Here is a 20,705-nt window from a genome sequence, read left to right as displayed (position 1 = left end):
TGGTATCGAAGGCTGTTTTTTGACACTTTTTCCAAGACTTCCACTATGCTGCAATTTATAAATAACACTAACAGTGCAATCCTAAAGTGAGCTACTCCAGTCTAAGCCCATGCATTTCAATGGGCTTAAACTGGAGTAATTCGGCATAGGATTGCATTGTAAGTAACATGGATACATTATAAATTAGCAAACTATAATTATAATTAGCACAACTGTAATGGACTGACTAGAAACCATTTCGGTATATGTAATTAACCTCTGATTAAGCACAAAGCATGAACTGGTACAACAAGGTCAATATTTTCCAAAGAAGTCAATCTGTATTAAAAATCATTTACATTAGCATTTGATCCGAAACTATGAGGTGCTGTAAGAACTAAAGACAGTTTCAGGGTAACTCCGCATTACTGTCAAACTATTTCCCAGACACTAACACACAACATAGCAATGAAAAACACTTGATACAAGTGATCTATATGTAGGAGCTCCGGCAAGTTAAACAGAACCATAGCTGCCTTCAAAATTGTAGCAGTCCCCCTACCAAAGGCTGGGGGCAGGGTGAAAGGGGGGAGAAAGACAAAAGAAGAATGACTCAGCAGTCGTATCTCATGTCTATAGCTTCATCCAAGTTCTTATCATCATTTGTACTGGCAGCTAAAAATGTCGTTACTGGTGACCCTGTCATATTAATTACACTGGTACTTGTGCTGGCATTCCGCACAGCAATGCTTGTCACATTAATGCCCAAAGTAAGCCTAGTCTGCTCCAAGGCTTTTTCTGGCACTGCAAATGCCTCCAGTTTTTTCTCCCCATTAGCCATATATGAATTTTGGCAGCCACGGCATATGCAGTCTAAGCAGGCTTTCCGGTTTGAGTAGCAAGGACAGCGTTGGCCACGACATGTAAGAACACTTGGATTTTGGGTGGCTCGGCCACATTTACACCCCTTCTTTTCTTGCTGTTTTTTATATACAGTTTTTGTTGGACTTCCTGGCATGACATGACTGCTACCTTTTGATTTATCCTTTGTTTTCAGCATTCCTGATTTAGATTTTGGGCGAGATTTCTTGGCAGTATGATCTAGATTCTTCTTCATGCTTTTATTTGATAAGAGTACATTTTTGCCTATTTTAGGAGCACTGCCTCCATTGGGTACAGTTGCTATAGGCTGCAAAGACATCTTAGCTTCCTGTTTCACCATTACTGGAGCTGAGGCTCCCAACGTTGGGCCACAAAGGATACTGGAAATTGGAAGAGGTTGCACCTTTTCGCTGTCACTTTCCGATCGAGATCGCTTTCTATTTAACTTAACTACCTTCGGTGTTGCAGCTGTACATGAAATCCCATGAGGTGAAGAACCTAATGACATGAACATATTATGGCTAGAAAGTGGAGGGGACAGCTGCAAAAAAGGACCATTTGATAAACTGGTTTCCAAACCGTGCTGCAGATTAGGACTGCAGACATCTGTGTTAGTCTCCAAGCTCCGCAGTACTTCCTCAACACTAAGCAAAAGAGAATCACCTGGTTTTATGTCTTCACTGAAACTGCATATATCTGCACACAAGTCAGTAGGTGAAACGGTGTCACAGATAGGCTGCAGACTGCTAGAAATATCTTCAGTTTTCATGTAATGTCCAGGACTACATACATCAACTGAATGTTCATGTTCAGGAGAAGGAATATTTCCTCCAAGTTTATCTGTTGACAGCCCATTACAATTGGGCAACCCATTAATAACAAAGCCTTTTGCATCTGAGTCGCATGTGCTTTCGGGTACAGAAGAATTATTAACTGGAGGCTCATTAGGATGCTCTGAAGTTGAAGGTGATGGGGAATATGTCAGACATAGTGCCAAGCCTTCATCAGATGCTTTTTCTGGGTCTTCATAAAGTGGAGAACCGTCTTTCAGCAAAGTCAAAAGATCTGGAGAACTGTCCACAGCTTGTTTAATATCTTGTGCCAGTGGTGTTTGTGTTATGTACTCACATAGTTTTTTATAGCAGTTCACAAGAATGCTTAACTGTTTATTTTCTTCAAACTGCTCATAGTCCTTGCACCAACTACATGACGGTTTCATCATCATTTTCTTGCCTTTACAGGTTTTGCAGACATAATGTTGACATGTGGAGTTGGTGGGTGCAATTGGATCTTGCAGCAGATTTCCTAAGAGGAAAAAAGAAAGAAAAGTATTATAAAAACACTATGGAGACCTGAATTTTAATTAGATCCTTATTATATAATACTATATGTCTACCCTTAATATTTGGGAATACTGCCCATGAAACCACCATGCTTGTCATCTGAATGGACTTTCACAGAGTAAACCAATAGGATGTTGACTAGTTTAATGTACTAGCTGTAATAGAAGAAGTTCTTTCATTCCTGCCATTCCATCTGGTTTATTTTAATGCTGTTACCATTAACACAAGGTTCAGGAAATTCTGTTACAAAAGAAAGAGCTGGACCAATTGAGTCCTTGCAATGATCACCAATTGAAATTGATCCAAGACCCTTCCTCTATGCGCTCTAATATTTTTACTAAGCACACGCTACCATTTCTCAACAATTTTAAGCTGTACAGCAAGATAAAAATATTATATTAATTCAGCGTATAAGTCATCATTCTTTCAACATACTCCTGCTGCAGCAACTTATCTCCACTGCAAAATTTAACTTATTTAAATTAAGAAACCAAAGAGCTGGTCTGCAGTATTCCTATGAACATGTTTTCAAGCGGGGAGGGAAGAAAACATAAATTGAGTTAAACCAGGGAAAGGAGAACCGACAGCCATGTTACACACTAGTTTTACCAACACAGAGTGTTATCAGGTCAGGAAAAGCACATGATAAGGGAAATTTTTAAAATGGCCTTTTACACCTCAGATACATCTTTTGAGAAGATATTCTATATACAGACTTTCCAATACCTGCATACAAGGTGAACTCAAAGTTATCTGTCACCCATTCAAGAGCTTGACTGTATATATGGTATAATGCTGAAAAACTATCAAATTGCTCAATGTGTGGCTATAGATGACAGCAGTTGCACCACGTTGCTAAGAATTCCAAAGGATTCCCCAAACAAAAGGCAGAAAAAAATCATTGGACAGATAAAAATCAAAGAGTTTAGGAGAAGTTGCTGGCTGATCATCACCTCTTATCAGTCTTGTCAGAGGCTAAGGGCAGGGATAATTAGTCACTAAAAAGAGAGATTAGGAGAGACAGGTAGTCAGCAGTTCCTTCTGTGTTATTTCTCTTCCCTTGCTTACTCTGGGTACTGATGGGGAAGCCCTCTGGATTCTCAGCAGATAGATTCTCGGCTATCACATGGTGAGTGCAACATGGATCCAGGGCAGGCCTTTAGTTAAAAGGCACCAAAAATGATTAAGAAAGATTTCTTGTAATAGGCAAGAAAGAATCAGGTATACTTGAAAAACACAGGGGTATAAGCGAAGAGCCTATATGCCAGGAAAAAAATCCTCCCTCAAAAGATACTAGAAAAGCAGCTACTTATTTGACAAAATGGAACAGTAGTTCAAATAGAAGCAAGACAACTAGAAAAGTGCGGAAAACAGTTTACACATTCACTGCCACCAGGAAGCCAGGCAATAAGCAATCTTCATAGTTAGAACTACATAATCAAACTACTACTATAAGCACAAAAGCAGTATGTAGAATTTTGTCCAACCATGTCATAGCTATAAATGCTATCCTTCAAGTTTCTAAAATATTAGATCAAACTGAAGCAGTTTAAACTCATGCAACAATCAGTAGCTCAAAATATTGAACTGAAAAACCATGTCCAACAAGTAATAAGGGACACTTTAAAATATTATACTTCATTGTAATTAACTATTACCTTAAAAAAATATGGAAGTCCATCTATGTATCAATTTTTATAGAAAAAACAACTTGGGAAAACCTTTTTAGAGACACAAATAAGCCAACAAATTAAAGCATACAGGTTTGGATTTTGCCTATATTCGAGTGAGTATTAGAGTGAGGAAAACAGCCCAAGTTAAGCAGAAAATGTAACAATAAATGCAGCACTTAAAACCTTGGTAACTATCAGCCTGCAGATCCTCAGGCTTAAGTCAACTGAAACAAGTCATTCTGAGCCACCCATCTGCAGCAGTGTTACAGAATATTTATGAATATTCCAGCTGCTCAGAAGTTTAACACACACAAGGCCTAGAAACAAATGAAGCTATGTGCTACTGGTGGGAATGGGCTAAGCAGAACTAGCAAAGTACTATACTGTGTCACAAGTGTGTGTATAAGAGTAGGATATATTGGAAATTTTTCTGTTGGTTTTCTTTGTCCCACCCACTTTTACTCACCTTCAGTCCACTTTTTGCTGACTGGACTGTTGTCACTGTCAAACCACTCCCTCGCCAAGACAAGTTGTTTCAATTTTGATTTTTTTTTAAAGAACCTAAACTTTTTGATATATTGACAGAGCTTTGACATGATAGTTAAAGCAGGTTCTCTGAATTCCCAGCTTTTTTTTTAAAGATCTCTAGCCTTTTCTCTTGCGGAGATATGCCTTTCCCCTTATATCTCTGTGAGGGAAGGAGCTAGAGCAGGAGTGTCAAACTAATTTGTTTTAAGTGCCGGATAGGATATAAATGTCACTTGGTTGGGCTGGGCCATGCCTCACCAGCCCAGATTGAGAGTGAGGTAGCGGGCTCACCAGCCCAGATCGAGAGTGGGTGGAGTGGCTGCCTTGGCTGGTGAGCCCACAGTGGCTCCTGATTGTTTAAGCCACATGAGGAAGAAAATAAACCAACTCCACAACTGTGACAATGCAGAGGGAGGGCAGACGTGCAAGAAAAAACCGTGCCCAAACCAATTCCAATGCTTGTAGGTCAACTGCCAAGAAAATCAGGAGTAAATTGAGTGTGTGGGAAAGCCCTTTATTTTAGTACCCAGTATCAGAATTAAACTAGAGTAGAACTTAAAGTTATAAAAGCTTGGTAAATATACTTCAAATAAAGCAGCCTGCAAAAAACCCCTCCCATGAAAGACATGCATTTCTTAACATGCCAATATTCTATTTACACACAGGAAGAATTGTGAGCAAATCAATGTTCTATTCTGTTATGTGAAGGATTTAAGAGAGCCATCACTATGAACAAGGCACAAACAGAGGATGATACCGGGGAGCTGTCTTGAGATGAATTCCTATAAAGGCAACAGGAAAGGGGGTGAGTAAACGATATTGAATGGTAGACAATTCTACCACTGAAGCTGGGGAACCCCTTACAGATCTCCTAACCTTTCCCATCTGACAGCCTCTGAGTCCTCCAAGTTAATGAGCAAGGCTCCAGACCCTGTTCTGAATATAAATTCAGGGAAGGGAAAAGACCACACTGGTTGCATGGCTGTTCTTATAGGCTGCTATGGTTTGCAAAGAAACAAAAGGGGTAAGTTGAAGTGTTAGAGATGGCTGAATGGTTTCCTGAGGGGGAGGAGGGAGAACGAGAGGGAGATCCGTAACCCAATGTCTGCCTCAGATGTTTTCTGCCTCTTGCTTCTTCCTTGCCTTGCTGAGCAAGCTCACTTGCTACAAAATGTTTCTACTAGTTCTTAACCTCTGGTGAAACATCCTCACTTTCTTCAGATCCTGGGAGGAAAAAGAATTGGCTTGAGAATGTCTCTGCTAACTCACTCCTGTTGTGCGGGAACCTGATGGCCATCTGCTTGCTCTTTGATCTGCCAGCTTACCTGCTATGGGGCTGTGAGGCTGTGCAGTTCCTTCAGCACCAAAAGTCTGCTGCCTGCCACCAATCCTGAACTGGAGGAGATGAAGGTTGCCTTTCCTCCCTGGAACTCCGCTGACTCAGACTGGCTGGCCATGTAATTAGTCAGGGTTCTCCTGCATTGTGGCTTGGGGATAACAATTTCTAAGTCCCTGTCAGATAAGACCACTGCTTCCGCAGCTTCCACTATGAGCTAACATTACCACAGCTGAGCAACTACGAGAAGCATATGCTGAGACAACAAGCCAAAGAAGCCTAATGGAAGGGGGGAAAGGATCCTTTTGTTAGAGATAGAATTGCCATGGCAAAAAACTCTAGCAGAGAAGATATAGGTAAGAAGAAGAAGTGCAATTAGAGGGCTTTGAAGAAAAATAATGAAAAGCACTTTCAGCATTCACTGTATTGAATGAAGCTGGAGAATTGATGGCAATGACAGAGACAAAAATTGCAATCTATTTCTTGCCTCCATGGGATGATAGGAAATGATGACTACATGTCCTCCTGTTCCAGGGGAGAAAAGAATACATGGCTCTTACATTAGAGATGTGATAGCGAAGAGAACCTCCTCCCTGACAAAAAGATCATCTGGGATTTTTTTCTACCCTGAGGATTTATATTCAAGTTTTCCCATCAAAATTTGAAATTTTCAGAGCACTGAAAAGGCCTAAGAATTTAAGAAAACTCCTGCTAGTTCAAACTTAGCCCAGCATCCTATTTCACACTAACCAACCTGTTGCCCTGGAGGGTTAAACTAGACATAGAGATAAATGCCTTCCCCACTGTTGCCTCCTAGCACTGGTATTCAAAGTTTACTGCCTCTGAACATGGAGGTTCCCTTCAATACCTATGGATAGTAACCACTGATGGACCTATCCTCCATGAATCTGTTCAGTCCCCTTTCACTGCATGACTATGTCCACTAGCAGTGAATTACACAGTTTCATTACTTGTTGAGCCACCTCAATTCCAGGGAAATAACAGTGATATAATATTACATAAAAAGACTTCCTTTTATCCATCCAGAATCTATTGCTCATCAACTTGGGTGCCCTCACAGTAGGATTATTTTGTCCAGTGTTCATCACCTTACATTTAACTTAACCTACACTAAACTTCACATGCCACATTGTTGCCACTCCCCCTTTTTAGAGAGATCTTCCTAGGACATTTCACAGTGGCTTCTACCATCGTGAATAATCTATATACCAATAGGGAAGTTGGCCATCTGAGGATACTTCAATCCGGTGACCGGAGCTGTGAATGGGCAAGACAGATCTTTCTACAAACATGAAAAGGTCCCCAGGTTTGCAGAAAAATCTGAAATCTTAAAAAAAAAAAAAAAAAAAAACCTTGGGAATTTAAAATACCCCCCAAATGATAAAAGGAGCACCTGTAGCTTTAACAAATGGATTTCCTCAGTAGCAGTTGCTAGGCAACCACAGGTTCCAGCCTTAGTTCTGTCAGTAAAAGGTGGGAGCAAGGAACTTTTCAGGCCTATTTTGGCCTTTGAGGGAAGACTCATTCGGGCTAGGCCTGACTAGGGTTGCCAGCTCCAGGTTGGGAAATGTCTGTAGATTTAGTGGTGGTGTCTGAGGAGGGCATCGTTTGGGGAAGGGAGAGGCCTCAGCCAAATATAATGCCAGAGTCCACCCTCCAAAGCAGTCATTTTCTCCAGGCGTACAGATCTCTGTCATCTGGAGTTCAGTTGTAATTCTGGGAGATTTCCAGGTCCCACTTGGAGATTGGCAACCCAAGGCCTAGCAGCAACCTCTGGGTGACTTGGTATGACTCAACTTGCATGACTAAACTATGCTTGGATGCTTGCTACTCTTCAACAGCAGCTACCCTATGAAAGCCAGTGTGGTGTAGCAATTAGCACTTTAGAGTAGGGTCTGGGAGATCCAGGCTGGAATCCCTATTTTGCTGTGGAAGCTCACTGGGTGAGATTGGACCAGGCATATACTTTCAGCCTAACCTATCTCACATGGTTGTTGTGCAGATCAAAAGGGGGAGAAGAGAAAAATGTAAACTGCTTTGGTCCCCACTGTGGAGAAAGGTTGGGTATAAATGAAGTAAATAAATAATAAATATAGCTGAAGATGGGTGGCAGATAAAAGGTAGGCTGGTGAATGGCCTGAAAAGGAGATAATAATGCAGGGAAGGGTGAGAAGATATGGGGATTGCCAGGGGGAGGGAAAGAGGAAATAGTGTGGGGAAGGGGATACAGGAGAAAGCGAGGTGACACCCTTGACAACTCTCTACCATGCAAGTGGGTCTGGACAGGTGGCCAGCACCACACAACTGGGCCACAGGTAGGGGCTGCTGGGAGCAAAGGAAAGCTTAAGACAGAGAGGCAGATAAGGTAGGTTGGCTGTTGGGTGGGAAGGAGATAGGGTTGCCAACTCCAGGTTAGGAAATTCCTAGAGTTTTAGGGGGTTCAGCATGTGGAGGGTTTTTTTGAGGACGGGACAGACCTCAGAAGGACATAATGCCAAATACTCCACCCCACAACAGCCATTTCCTCCAGGGGAACCAAGGTTGCCAACTTCCAGATGAATTCTGGAGATCACCCAGAATTACAACTGCTCTCCAGATGACAGAAATCAGTTCCTCTGGAACCCTGCTGAAGTTGCTTGTTCCCCAGACAAGAGCCTTCAGTGAGGGACCTATAAATATTTTCTCTTTTGTAATAAGTGAAGATGTTTAATACAAAGTTTTACTCAAAATGTGTAGTTCAAGGATTTTTATGCAACATAATCTACAGAATTAGACAATGATAGCTCCTGTGCATACTATAAATATAAAAAATGTGTTTATTGTTTAAATAGTGAATAGTTTGGTTGACTAATATACTATAATGTATACAATAATTTACAGCTGAATTGAATATTTTCAGTGTTATACAGTTTATCTCAATACCCAGATATACTGGTAGTTCTATTATGACCGTATAAGATTGTTTCTGAGAAAGAAAGAAAGAAAGAAAGAAAGAAAGAAAGAGAGAAAGAGAGAAAGAGAGAAAGAGAGAAAGAGAGAAAGAGAGAAAGAGAGAAAGAGAGAAAGAGAGAAAGAGAGAAAGAGAGAAAGAGAGAAAGAGAGAAAGAGAGAGCGAAAGAGCGAAAGAGCGAAAGAGAGAAAGAGAGAAAGAGAGAAAGAGAGGTCTCTTTACTAAAAACATTATTTTCTATTTTCAGCTTTTGTTTTTTCTTGCCTCACATATAGCCAAACTAAGATCCATATGTAAATGTAGCATATGGTGCAGCAGTGTACAGCTCTCTCTCAAGTATTAGGTATAGCTACAATTTTGTTTGTAGAAAACAATTCCCATAAGCATGCCAAATAGTACATTTTTAAATACTGTTATAAATTATTCATTAAGTTGGTAAAGCAGTAAAGTAAGTTCAAGTTTGATATGGAAAATGGCATATACTTCAATTTCCCCCCAAATTTTAATTTTTTCCGTGTCTTTAAAATTTCTAGATATTTTACATCTCTGCATAAGAAGTAAATCGAACAATAGGCTCACAACCCCGTAGAATGTGACTATAAAGGAAGATCACCTGTGTTCCTTGAACTGAAGTTAGGGCTAATAAGTGCAGCGCACATGCATGCGTAAACCCACAAAGTCAAAAGTTCTTCACAAGACAGGGACATGGTTATAATGTTCTGCAGTAGCTACATCCTAAAAATATATTTCATTTTTTTCTTGTTAACACTCTTCAAGCAATCCCAACAGCAATTAATATGCAATATGGGCAAAGAATCACATTCTCCCCAAATATAATATGTACTCTGAGAGCTGGGAAAGAAAGTTACCCCCACTACTGGAAGACAACATTAAGACATAAAATTATGTAGTACAAAATTCATATGCCAATAAAAGTAATTGTATTGGTATTGTACTGTTGTAGTACAAATAAGAAACAGACTGATATTTAACACACAAAACTGATAATCCTTTGTGTATATACTCTTAACCAATTCTGTTGCTTTTTTAATGTTTTGCCATATTTAGGATGCTGAGTCAAAGTACAATAATACAACAAGGATGGCTTTTGAAATTCACTTTCACTGAAATTCACTCTTATATAGAAGGCTTTTCAATGTGACTATTATCCTATACAATTTTGTTATGTTACACTGCTGGGGACTCTTGCCTACAGTAGGAGGAGCTACATCAGAATTGTTCTTTTGCTATAACTGTCCCATTCAATGACAATTTCAGTCATTTTTGACAAAGGTGGACTATAAGTGCTGTAACTAAAATAGAGTTGCATAGAACAGAGACTACCAGCAGCCCTTACTCTTATTTGTGTGGCTTATATTACTTAAAAACAGGTCAAGAGGAAGATTTTAACTACTGTGTTTTTAGCTATTTCCTACCAGAGAGATGGGGTGGGAATTTATCTGGAGAAAAATTGTAAGAGAGGAACTGTAAGGAAATTGTAAGGGAGTACCTTTATGTTTTGATTTGCAATGGAGGGAGGGAGAATAAAACCAAATACATAACCATTTAAATTAAAGTTATGAATTCACCTCATTGGTTGTGATTTGTCCTGCACAGCCAAAGCTAAAAATCTTATTTGTGTCTCCCCTCTCACAAGGCAGAAGGGATACTGTAATCACCCATTAGATAAGATATGGAAGTAACAAGTCATGCACATGATGAGGCGTCCCAGTGACCTCTAAGAATGAGTTAAATTACATTGAAATAGGTAAGTGGACGACTACACCCACTGTGTATCATGCATAGTTCTTTACCATTGCCATTCTAAACAGAGTTACAACCTTCTAATACCATTTAAGTTATTGGATGGGCAGACCAATCCTAAGGGGGGGGGTACTTACACTGTGCTTGGGGGCAGCATAGCTGCGCCACCTCCTGAGCGGCTTGCTGCAGTGCAGAAGGTAACAGAAAAGAAAATCCTCCCAAGCCCCGTGAAACTCCTCCATAGTTTCAGGGGGCTATGCCTATGTTTTTGCAGGGGTAACTCCTTGGCAGTATAAAGGTGTGTTCCTTCCCGGGCTGAAAGGGGTTAGGGAGCTGACTAACATCAGCTTTACCCCAGAAACACCCCCACTGACATCAGTGCAAGGTCGTGCACTGGAAAAATGCTGCCGGCAAGGCAGTGCCGGCACCCGAGCCTTGCACTGCCGCACAGTTCCCCTACGCTCACATAAGTGCACCTGCACCAGTGTCTGTCCCCACTTAGCCAGCACAAGTGGCACTTACACCAGTGTAGGGGTCACAATGCCTCCTCAGAAGCTTTACCACCCTTCGGGATTGCTTGGTTAGAAGGGTATAACTATGTTTTGGATAGCTTGTGGGTGTGCTAAAATTAATGTGTCAACAGGTTTCAGTGCCTTGTTTTTATCTGTAAAAACAAACCATGTAAGGGAAGTACATGATATATTGTCTTGAAACATTTAAACTATTCTTATAAAAATAAATTTAAATATTTATACCCTGCTTTCCTATACAACTGGGACCCAAAACCACTTACAACTCTTTTCTCCTTTCCTCTATTTTATCCTTACAAGCTATGAATGAAATAGGTTTGGCCAAGATAAAAAACTAAATTACACTAGGGTACTGAATGATTTTCCAGTTCTATTTTTTAAATTCCAGTTACTGTTCTCTACTTTTGTCACATAGTTGCTTTTGATATTTTCCAACAAACTATTGATAACTGAAGACTTATATACCTGAAGTCACTGCTTAATGAATTTAAGATGCAACTAACATCCCATTCCTGAGCTGAGGCGTACGGGGATGGGGGTGTCAATCCACGTACGCTGTTAAACAAACAAAAAAAGGCCGTTTCGCGGCTTTTTTTTGTTTAACTGGGGCCTTTTGCCCCATAGGGAATAGCAAGGCTGCACCACCATTCCCAGCGCCAGCGGAAGTGGCCGAAAGGAGATAGGGAGCCACCTAACCGGTGGCTCCTCCCCCTGGCCCACCCCCAGGAACGCCCCCCTGCCCCGGCATGGCCTCCCCACGCCGTTGCTGGCGCCACGGAAAGGCCGCGCAGGCGGAGTCGCGGTCCCACAGCGCTCTGCAGCCGCCGGGACTGGCCTCGCCCCAGCGTGAATGCGTGTAATCGTGTGATTACACGCATATATGCCAGCAGCCAGGTCACACCACCTCCTATTGACTTTCAGCCCCATTCTCAGGAATGGGCTGTTAGTCTAATCTTAACACACCTTTTGAAGAGAGGCCATTTTTACCACTATAGTTTACAATGATAAAACAAATGTAGAGCCCCATGGCTCAGAGTGGTAAGCTGCAGTACTGCAGTCCAAGCTCTGCTCACGACCTGAGTTCGATCCCGACGGAAGTCAGTTTCAGGTAGCCGGCTCAAGGTTGACTCAGCCTTCCATTCTTCTGAGGTCAGTAAAATGAGTACCCAGCTTGCTGGGGGTAAAGGGAAGATGACTGGGGAAGGCAATGGAAAACCACCCCGTAAACAAAGTCTGCCTAGTAAAAATCAGGATGTGACATCACCCCATGGGTCAGGAATGACCCGATGCTTGCACAGGGGACTACCTTTACCTTTAAAACAAACGTGGGAAGAGAAATACCACAACTTGGGGTTTTACAAATACTGCAGCTAAGAATGTGTCAATATGTGACCTGTCTCACTGCTTTCAGCGATTCTCCTTTTGTACAAGTGGTCTTCTGACATCACTGCATACATTTGCCACTGAAAATCTGTAGCTGTTGATTATGCAGAAATGCTCCACTGTACTTCTCTGCAATTTAGAACTTTATGAGGGCAACAGAAGGGTAAGCCAAACATACAACATTAACTAGGCTACAAAGTTATCCAGGCGTAAAAATGAAGTATGTAGATACCAGTGAAAAATAAAACTCTTGGCAGATTCAAAAGCAAATGGCAAACATATAGAGAATGCAAAAAGCACAAAAAATGCACCAGAAAACTGATAAATATATAGGTTCTGCCTGGAAAACATTCATCCATTCAACCTGCCCTGTTTTGGTATAGATTTCAGCATTCAGGAATACAAACTCTTCAAATCTGGATTTCACATATTCATATTCTATTACATTTCAAATTCTGAAACACCAAACGTAGTTTACAATTATAACAAACATCTCCACTGTATCATAAAAAAGGTTTCCGTCCATTATCTTTGACTAACAAAATATCTGCTAGAAGGAAGTTGAACAACGGGAAACAAAAGGGGGAAAACACAAAATTATTTAATACAACAGTCTAAAGCAGTACTTCAAATTGTATCATGCTATAATTGCAATCTCGACCAAAGTCTGGCCAAGCTTAGTCGCCTGATGGGGAACCCACAAGGACTTGCAAGAGGTACCTCAGTTTCACCTGTATTCCCCCCTCCTGACACTATTTTATCTTTCCCTCCTCTTGGCAAGCCCCATATCCTCACTTTTCCCTGCATCATTCTCTCCTTCTCACCTACCAACCAACCTATTTTTTTATCTGCCCCCATCTTCAGCTATATTATACCCAGTCTTTCTCCACAATGGGGACCCAAAGCCACTTGCATCATTCTGTTCTATTTTATCTTCACAACAACCCTATGAGGGAGGTTAGGCTGTGAGTATGTGACTGGCTCAAGGTAATTCAGCAAGATTCCATGGCAGTGGGGATCTGAACCTGTGTCTCCAAGATTTCTCATCCGAAACTCTAACCGCTACACCATACTGGCTTTCATGTGGTAGCTGCTGTTAAACAGTAGTGAGCAGCTAGACCTGCATGAGTAATTGAAATCACACGGTATCAAGTAGTTCAATGGCTACTGCCAGGCCAAGCCCCAAAGAGTCTTCCCCTCAAAGGCCAAAACAGCCCTGCGCAGGGCCCTGCCCCCTCCCTGCCTCTTACTGAACCAAGGCTTTAACAGGCCATATTATTGGGGTTGTCTAGCAATGGCCACAGGGAGCATTTGTTTCTTAAAGCTACAGGTGCTGTTCCATTATTTTGGGGAGTTTTAAGGCCCCTCTATGGGTTTTTTGTTAAGATTTTAGGGGGTTGTTGTTTGTTTTTACAAACCTGGGGCTTTTCTCAGGTTTGAAGAAAAATCTGTCTTGTCTGTTCATACCTCTAATCTCAGGATTTAAGTATCAAATGATTTGGCCATGCTGAGAATGATATATTGATAACTTTGGAAGAACCCTTAAAGCCTTTCTGCAACTGTATATTTGAAGGGTAGATGCTCCAATCAAGCCACTCTTTCCTCATTATTGGTTTATTCTCATTACATAGTGATTGATTATACAATATAGGAAAGCACACAGTAAATGGGTCAAAATTTAACCTTGTGCAATTACTTCCCAGCAGCAAGTATAGCTAGAAGCACTCTAGCCCCTCATAAAATGGTGAGATGTTAATATGCTAGGCCAATAATTGGCTGTAAGTATGCCATTTCTAGTGTGATCCAAATAGGAGCTCCCTCAGTCACATACCTTTAAAAATTAAGAAGCACGATAGCCCCCAATATGAAACACTTATTTTTAATCTTTCTGCTACATAAGGTCAGTTTTAAGCATGTCTTCCCCATGTACCCCCATAAGTATTTTGTAATTTTCAAATGCTATAAATCTTGTCAAACTTCAGTGTACTGAGGGGTTATAAGAGCACCTGATAAAATAGAAATATGAGGTTTGCAGAAAAAACCTCCCCATCTATAAATGGCTTCATTTTTCAGATTTTTGATCTACATTCTAAGGCAGGCATTGACTTTTTATCTTTGAATCTAGGAGCCAGCCCTAAAATTTAGAAGCAATTTATTATTATTTATTGTAATAAATAACGCTAATTTAAACTAGCATAGGTTCTAAAAAAAAATAATCAACTGTTGCTGCAGGTATGGCCCTGTTCTTTTTCGCTAGATCTCTACTATATAAGAAGCAGGTCTAGTTGCTTCTGTCTCTGTGTCCCTTAATTGAGACAAAGTCCTGGATGTTGGAGACAGTTCCTCTCTGTTTCTCCAGTGCTGCAGCCAAAGCCAGCAGCAACAAGCATAGGGATCCAATTCGTACCCCTTCGCAGAGGGAAGACAGCTGCAACTTTTGCCATCCTGTGCATCCAACCTTGCATTTTCTCACTTTCTTTCTTCCTAATCTCCAAGGCGTGCGCGGAATGTCACTGTGGTCCTGTCAGTATGGACAACCTTCATGGAGAGCCAGGCTGAAGAGGGGAGTTATAAAGTTGGCCAGGATCTCTCCAACAGCCCAGAGATGTGGGGGAGACAGATTGCTCAAAGCTGGGGCTACACTGAGGCAAGAGCAGAGAAGGAACCCAAGAAAAGGAGCAAAGGCTGCCTGTGTATAGAGACATGGAAAGTGAGTGCACAGGGCAAACAAGAGGAAGGGAAAGCAGCAAACTGATGAAGAGGCAGGCAGGGAAGGACACAGCTCAATGAATAGAACAGGGATCCCACAAAGAAAGGGAACAAGAGAGATTTGGCAGTTTTAAGCACCACAGGCCAATTTAAGTCTGTTCTCCCCACAATGTACACTTAGGACTGCAGCCTCTCTCTGGTCCTCTATTTCAAATCACCCCACTTCACCATTTGTGCTGTTTGCCAGAGAACTAAAGCCCTGAAGGGAGCCCCCATCTGTCTCAACTTCGCACCCCTCACAATTTATATTGCACCCTTAAACGCAGTACTACCAGCTTTTGCAAACTGCCTCTCACTTCTCTCTAGCGCTGCACTGCCTCTGCTCTGCACCATGTAACAGCCTGAGGGCTGTGGCCACATGACCTTGACATTTTTGTGACAGACACGGGAGTCTGTGTGTTGTCACTGCGCTCAACCTTGTTCCTGCCCCTAAGCTACTGGGAAACCACATCCCTCCATCGGTCTTCCTTCACTGGCCCTTGCTCCACCTCTTTTCAGCAGCTTTTGGAGGAGATCTCCTTTGTCTCACCTGTAACTGAATCCAGAGGAGGGTGGCTTTGGAACACCAGGCATCAGAAGCAATTGTGATCTGGTACGCAGATTTGCCAAGGATAGTTCTAGTGCCATGTTCAAAATTGCATATATTATTTTGTTGAAGTGAATAGTTCAATGTATATTTGAGACCACTGGGCATATTTTAAGTGAAATCTACACATTACTGATACCCAGGTCTCCTCTCCCTGTGCAACTCTCATCAGAAAATCTTAATTCTTCACACTATGCTGTTCAGGTTGTATAAGGCTCATAATTCAGTTACTTGCACCTTCAGCTTAAGATTTCAACCTGTAGAGTTGGGAAAAGGTTCTGCCTGAAACCAGGATGGTGTACTGTGGTTAGACAGTGTAGATATACTGTGCTACATAAACCACAGTCTGACTCTGCACAAGGAAATGTGAAGTCAGAGCCAAACTATACTTTTTCCACACCTTTTAACAGCCGCCATTTTAGAGCGCAGCATTACCGGTAAAGGGAATTTCTTATTGACCCTCGGCTTATATGCGGGTCAATAAGAAATTCCCTTTTCTGGCCTCAAATTTGGGGGGGTCGGCTTATACTCGGGTCAGCTTATACCCGAGTATATACGGTAGCTCTTTTCTCAAGTGCAACAGATACCTATTAGCAAACTAAAACACGTATTTCAAAAAGAAGTCACCATGTGTGAGCAACTTTTCAAATTCTTCAAATATTTAATTCAAGTAGAGACCACTTAACAGAGAAGTCTGAGTGCTTTAAAAAATAAAAACGCTATCATACTTTGTTTTCAAGCTCCGCTTCACAGTCAAACACCACGGTAAAATACTTAAAGACAGAAAATTTTGGTTTAAGAGAAAATCTGAGATTTAAGGGAAGGAAAAAAGTAAATGTATACATACTAGCAACGTAATGGCAAATTTGAGGCAGAAAAAAACAGCAAGCAGTTGTTCAGCAGTCCTTCAGAAGCTGATCAGAACTCTGCATTGTAAAATCCAATATAGCTGTAGTCTGACTCCTTACACAAGTTTTCCGCACGTTTAATTCTGATCAGCCAGGCTCATAGACTAACTGCATTACTTCAGACCCGTCACTTTATTCTTTATTTAATTTATTCACTGCCATATGTGGTACAGGTCCTTCAGTCTGGCAAGATTTTTTACTGTACAGTGAAATATTTTCAATGCACAGGAAAACATCCAGGCTTTCAATTCATGTACAAATGAAATTGCGGGGGGTGGGGGGCGGGGGGGGGGCTGAGGAGGAAAACTATTAGAAGTGTCTGCTTGAGATGGGGCAATAGTACCAAACTGCTCCCTACTATCAGCGGGAAGAGGTGTCAGAAGGGAGGGCAGTAGCATCAGGGAATCCTTTCCCCAGTACAGTTTGAAATAAATCTGAAGTTTTGCTCATTACCAGCAGTGTGGGAAAGATGCAGGAGAACCAATGCACCCCAAATTCTTGTTCCTGCAGACCTGAAAGCTTCTTGCTACTCACACAGTGATTTTTATCACAAAACATATACACTTAACCATTAAGATGCACTTATCAGTTTGATATACCAAAACGAGGGGATTATTAGCATGAAAATATATTATGAGTTACAAAGTTCACTAATACTTCAACAGTTTCTCTCCTTCTCTCTCTTTGGGTGGGGGGGAATCCACTAGTAGAATGCCCCTCCTAAAGAGACCTATCAAAGCTCCATATTACCTGTTTTTTGAGGGCACATTGACTAAAGATGTTTCAATTACACGTTTTATCAGCTAATTTAGGAAGGTATTTAAGGAACATTTCCATTTTATCTATTTTAAACTTCTTCAAAAGTTGTCTATCACATGAAAGGAAGGCACAGTAATCTCCAAAGTGTTAAAGACAACTGAGTAGAAGCCTTAAAGTATATGAATGCTACAAGTTAAACCTAACTAATAATCCTGGAAGTATATATCAGGTGATTTTTTTAAAAACACAACAACGATACAGGTAGTTAGACTAATTGGAAAGAAGCCAAATGTCTAAACCATGATCCAGGTAAAACAAATAAAACAACATTTATTTCAATATAGTAAGCAATAAACACTGTGTAGCCATTAAGATGCCACTGGATGTCTGGTTTATTTTGCTTCAACAAATTAACTCAGCTACTGCTTTTTCTTTTTTTGCCTTCAAGTCACAGCTGACTTTTGGCAAACCTATAAGGTTTTCAAGGCAAGAAATGTTCAGAGGTGGTTTGCCTAGCCTGCCTCCGCATCACACCCCTGGTATTCCTTGGAGGTTTCCCATCCAAATACTTGCCAGGGTCAAGGATGAGAATGTATGACTGGCTCAAGGTCACCTGGCAAATTTCCATGGAAGAGTGGGGATTCAAACCCATGTTTCCCAGATCCTAGTCCGACAATTTAACCACTACACTGCTCTGGCTCATTAAACCACTTCAGGCTGTAAAGGTGACAGAACAATTCATATTGATAGAAGTTACTAAGTGATAGAGGTTAGCAAGTGATCCTACATTAGCTACAAAACAAAACTTGCTTTCAGAAAATGCTATTTAGGCCATTTTAGTTTACAAGAAAATATTAATGTTTAAAATTCTGTTCAGACCAAGTCTCTCTACCTAAAGTTATCAAGAAAAATAATTAAAATATAAGCTACAATCACATCAAGTGTGTTAACCTCCACGCTGGAGCTGGCATAATATTGTACCTGAGAGTACAATAGACATGCCACAGTCTGCTGCAAAATGGGAAGAGTAATTTTCCACTTTTTAAAGAAACGGTAAACATCACTCTAATTTATATGTTCTTACATGATTATATAAAATTATAAAACTGATATGAAGTGCATTAAGATGATGGAGAAGGTGTTCTATCACAGCAGTACCAAAATATGGGTGTGGACACCACCATATTATTTTGGTCAGACAGGTGTTCAATTATGGGGCAGGCAGTATTTGGATTCTCTGCCTCAAGTAACAACATGTCTTGAGCCAGCCTTGCTAATATGCTTCAAGAAGTTAGTATTTTAATCTTAAATGGATCCTTTCAAAATCAATTGCCCCCTTTTCAAGGACAGGAGTGAGGACAGGAGCAGTTAAACCCTGAGAAGAGCAGTCCCTGGCTTATCCAACAGCACTTCCTATTTCCCTTCTGACCAAACAAGCCCAGTCACTCACACTCTTCCAATTTTTAGAAGCTAAACATATTTATAAGCTCACTAACACACGCTTCGTCGTAATAAGGGAATTGTGTGTGTGGTGGTGGGGGGTGTCACACTACTACTTTATGCAACTCTACATGCTAAGTACTTTAAGAGTGTAACACAGAAGTGATTTCTCACAATACTCATTGCCCACCGCACTAATTAAGAGGCTATGACACAATTGGTTCTTGTAGGTTATCTGGGCTGTGTGACCGTGGTCTTGGTATTTTCTTTCCTGACGTATCGCTAGCAGCTGTGGCCGGCATCTTCAGAGGGGTAACAGTGTCGAGACACTGTCCTTCAGTGTTACCCCTCTGAAGATGCCTGCCACACTGTCCTTCAGCGTTACCCATCTGAAGATGCCGGCCACAGCTGCTGGCGAAACGTCAGGAAAGAAAATACCAAGACCACGGTCACACAGCCCGGATAACCTACAAGAACCAATGAACTCTGACCGTGAAAGCCTTCGACAAGATTTTGCTATGACACAAGTTCGCCATGCTCTGACGGTCAAAACAAACAAACAGCATCATTACAGAATTGCCTTCTTTCTCCTCATGTCTATCCATGACAGGCCACTTTCCTTGACATACGACTAACGGCTCCTTCCCTTTCTCCTAACCCGCAAACTTTTTTTTTTTTTTTTACAGGAAACACCTCCAACACATTGCTGCGCCTCAACCTTGTGAACGACTGCCAAAACATTTTAAACGCCGCATGGCACCAGACTACCTGTGCATAACTGAACAGATTCCTAAAGAGCGGGGCTCAAACTGCAAAGGCTTCAGACAAAAACAACCCCGACAGCCAAAGTTCTGGTACGAGGCCTCTAAAGGCGGCAAAGAGGAGCTTTGGTCAAGTTCCGGGTGATGCTTCTTCGTCCCCCTTTACCGACAGCCTGCAAGGACCTAATTCAGCGGGAGCAGCAAAGCGACTCCTCGCGGAGCGCTTCCCAAAGCGGGGCGGGGGAAAGTTTCAAACTCCCTGGAGGAACCCGCCAAGGCCGGCGGCTCCGCTCCCTGCCCCTTTGCGAGGGGGTGTAGCGCGCGCGGCGGGCCCGAAGCGGAGGGGCCGGGCGGGAGCAGGAGGAGGAGGAGGGCTGCCGGCTCGCCCGCGGCCCAGAACAATAGAAAGCGCCTCAACTCACCGCACACACAGCAAGAGAGCGACTGCCGGAAGTAGGGCAGCAGCTTGCCGATCTCGGCCAGGCACTGCGGATCCTCCCCGGGGCCGTAGTTGAGCACCAGGCGACTGGCGGAGATGTACAGGGCTGTGGCATTCACCGGGTTCATCGCAGACGCTGACGCCGACGGCTCCGGGCTCGGGAAGAAAGCGCGGCTCCGCGCCCGGGCAGGGCAGGCCGAGGGGCGGCTGCGCTCCTAGCCCCGCATCGAGGCGCCGTCACAGCCAGGGCCGCAGCCGGGGCCTGCTCTCCCGCCCCCCCCCGCCTTTCCCAGCCCTCTCCCGCCGCAGCTCCTCTTCGCGGCGGCGGCCCGAGCGGCTAAGCCAGGCGGCGGCCCATGCCGGCCTCACTCCCTCGCCCTCCCCAGGCGGCTCAGGCGGAGGGAGGGCCCCGCATGGGAAGAGGGGGGCGGCGGCGGCGGCAGGATCCGCGAACCCAGCACAGGGCGACGGCCCGGGCCCGGCCCTCGTAGGGGCGGAGGGGGGGGAGGCGGCGGCGGCTACGGCCGGAGCTTCAGCGCCGCCGCATCACCGCGCGGCGCCGGGGGCCTCTTCCGCGGGGCCGGCCGCTCTCCGCGCAAGAATCGGCCGCCACACGCCCAGCCCCAATGTCAATAGCAACCGTTAGATCCAACC

The 20,705-nt window shown here is 42.7% G+C and overlaps 1 protein-coding gene across 1 annotated transcript; it reads right to left on the bottom strand.

Annotated features, from left to right (window-relative positions):
- Positions 1-207: 207 nt before the first annotated feature.
- On the bottom strand, positions 208-20,258 carry MSL2 (MSL complex subunit 2). Its single transcript, XM_056850146.1, has 2 exons — positions 20,035-20,258; positions 208-2,166 (listed from the first exon to the last, which is right to left on the bottom strand). The coding sequence occupies exons 1-2, from the start codon at positions 20,177-20,179 to the stop codon at positions 593-595; spliced, it is 1,719 nt and encodes a 572-aa protein (XP_056706124.1). The 5' UTR covers positions 20,180-20,258; the 3' UTR covers positions 208-592.
- Between the last annotated feature and the right edge of the window lie 447 nt (positions 20,259-20,705).

Source organism: Euleptes europaea, chromosome 5 (assembly GCF_029931775.1).
Source record: "Euleptes europaea isolate rEulEur1 chromosome 5, rEulEur1.hap1, whole genome shotgun sequence".
Taxonomy (NCBI): domain Eukaryota; kingdom Metazoa; phylum Chordata; class Lepidosauria; order Squamata; family Sphaerodactylidae; genus Euleptes; species Euleptes europaea.
The sequence above is the reverse complement of the archived record's forward strand: the minus strand, read 5'-3'. Positions and strand labels throughout refer to the sequence as shown.

What these genes read in the sequence shown, in the direction of transcription:
- MSL2 (XM_056850146.1), bottom strand. Translation starts at nt 20,179, where the DNA reads ATGAACCCGGTGAATGCCACAGCCCTGTACATCTCCGCCAGTCGCCTG. An exon ending in GCTCTCTTGCTGTGTGTGCG is followed by an intron (nt 2,167 to 20,034) that starts GTGAGTTGAGGC and finishes TTTTCCTCTTAG; the next exon opens with GAAATCTGCTGCAAGATCCA.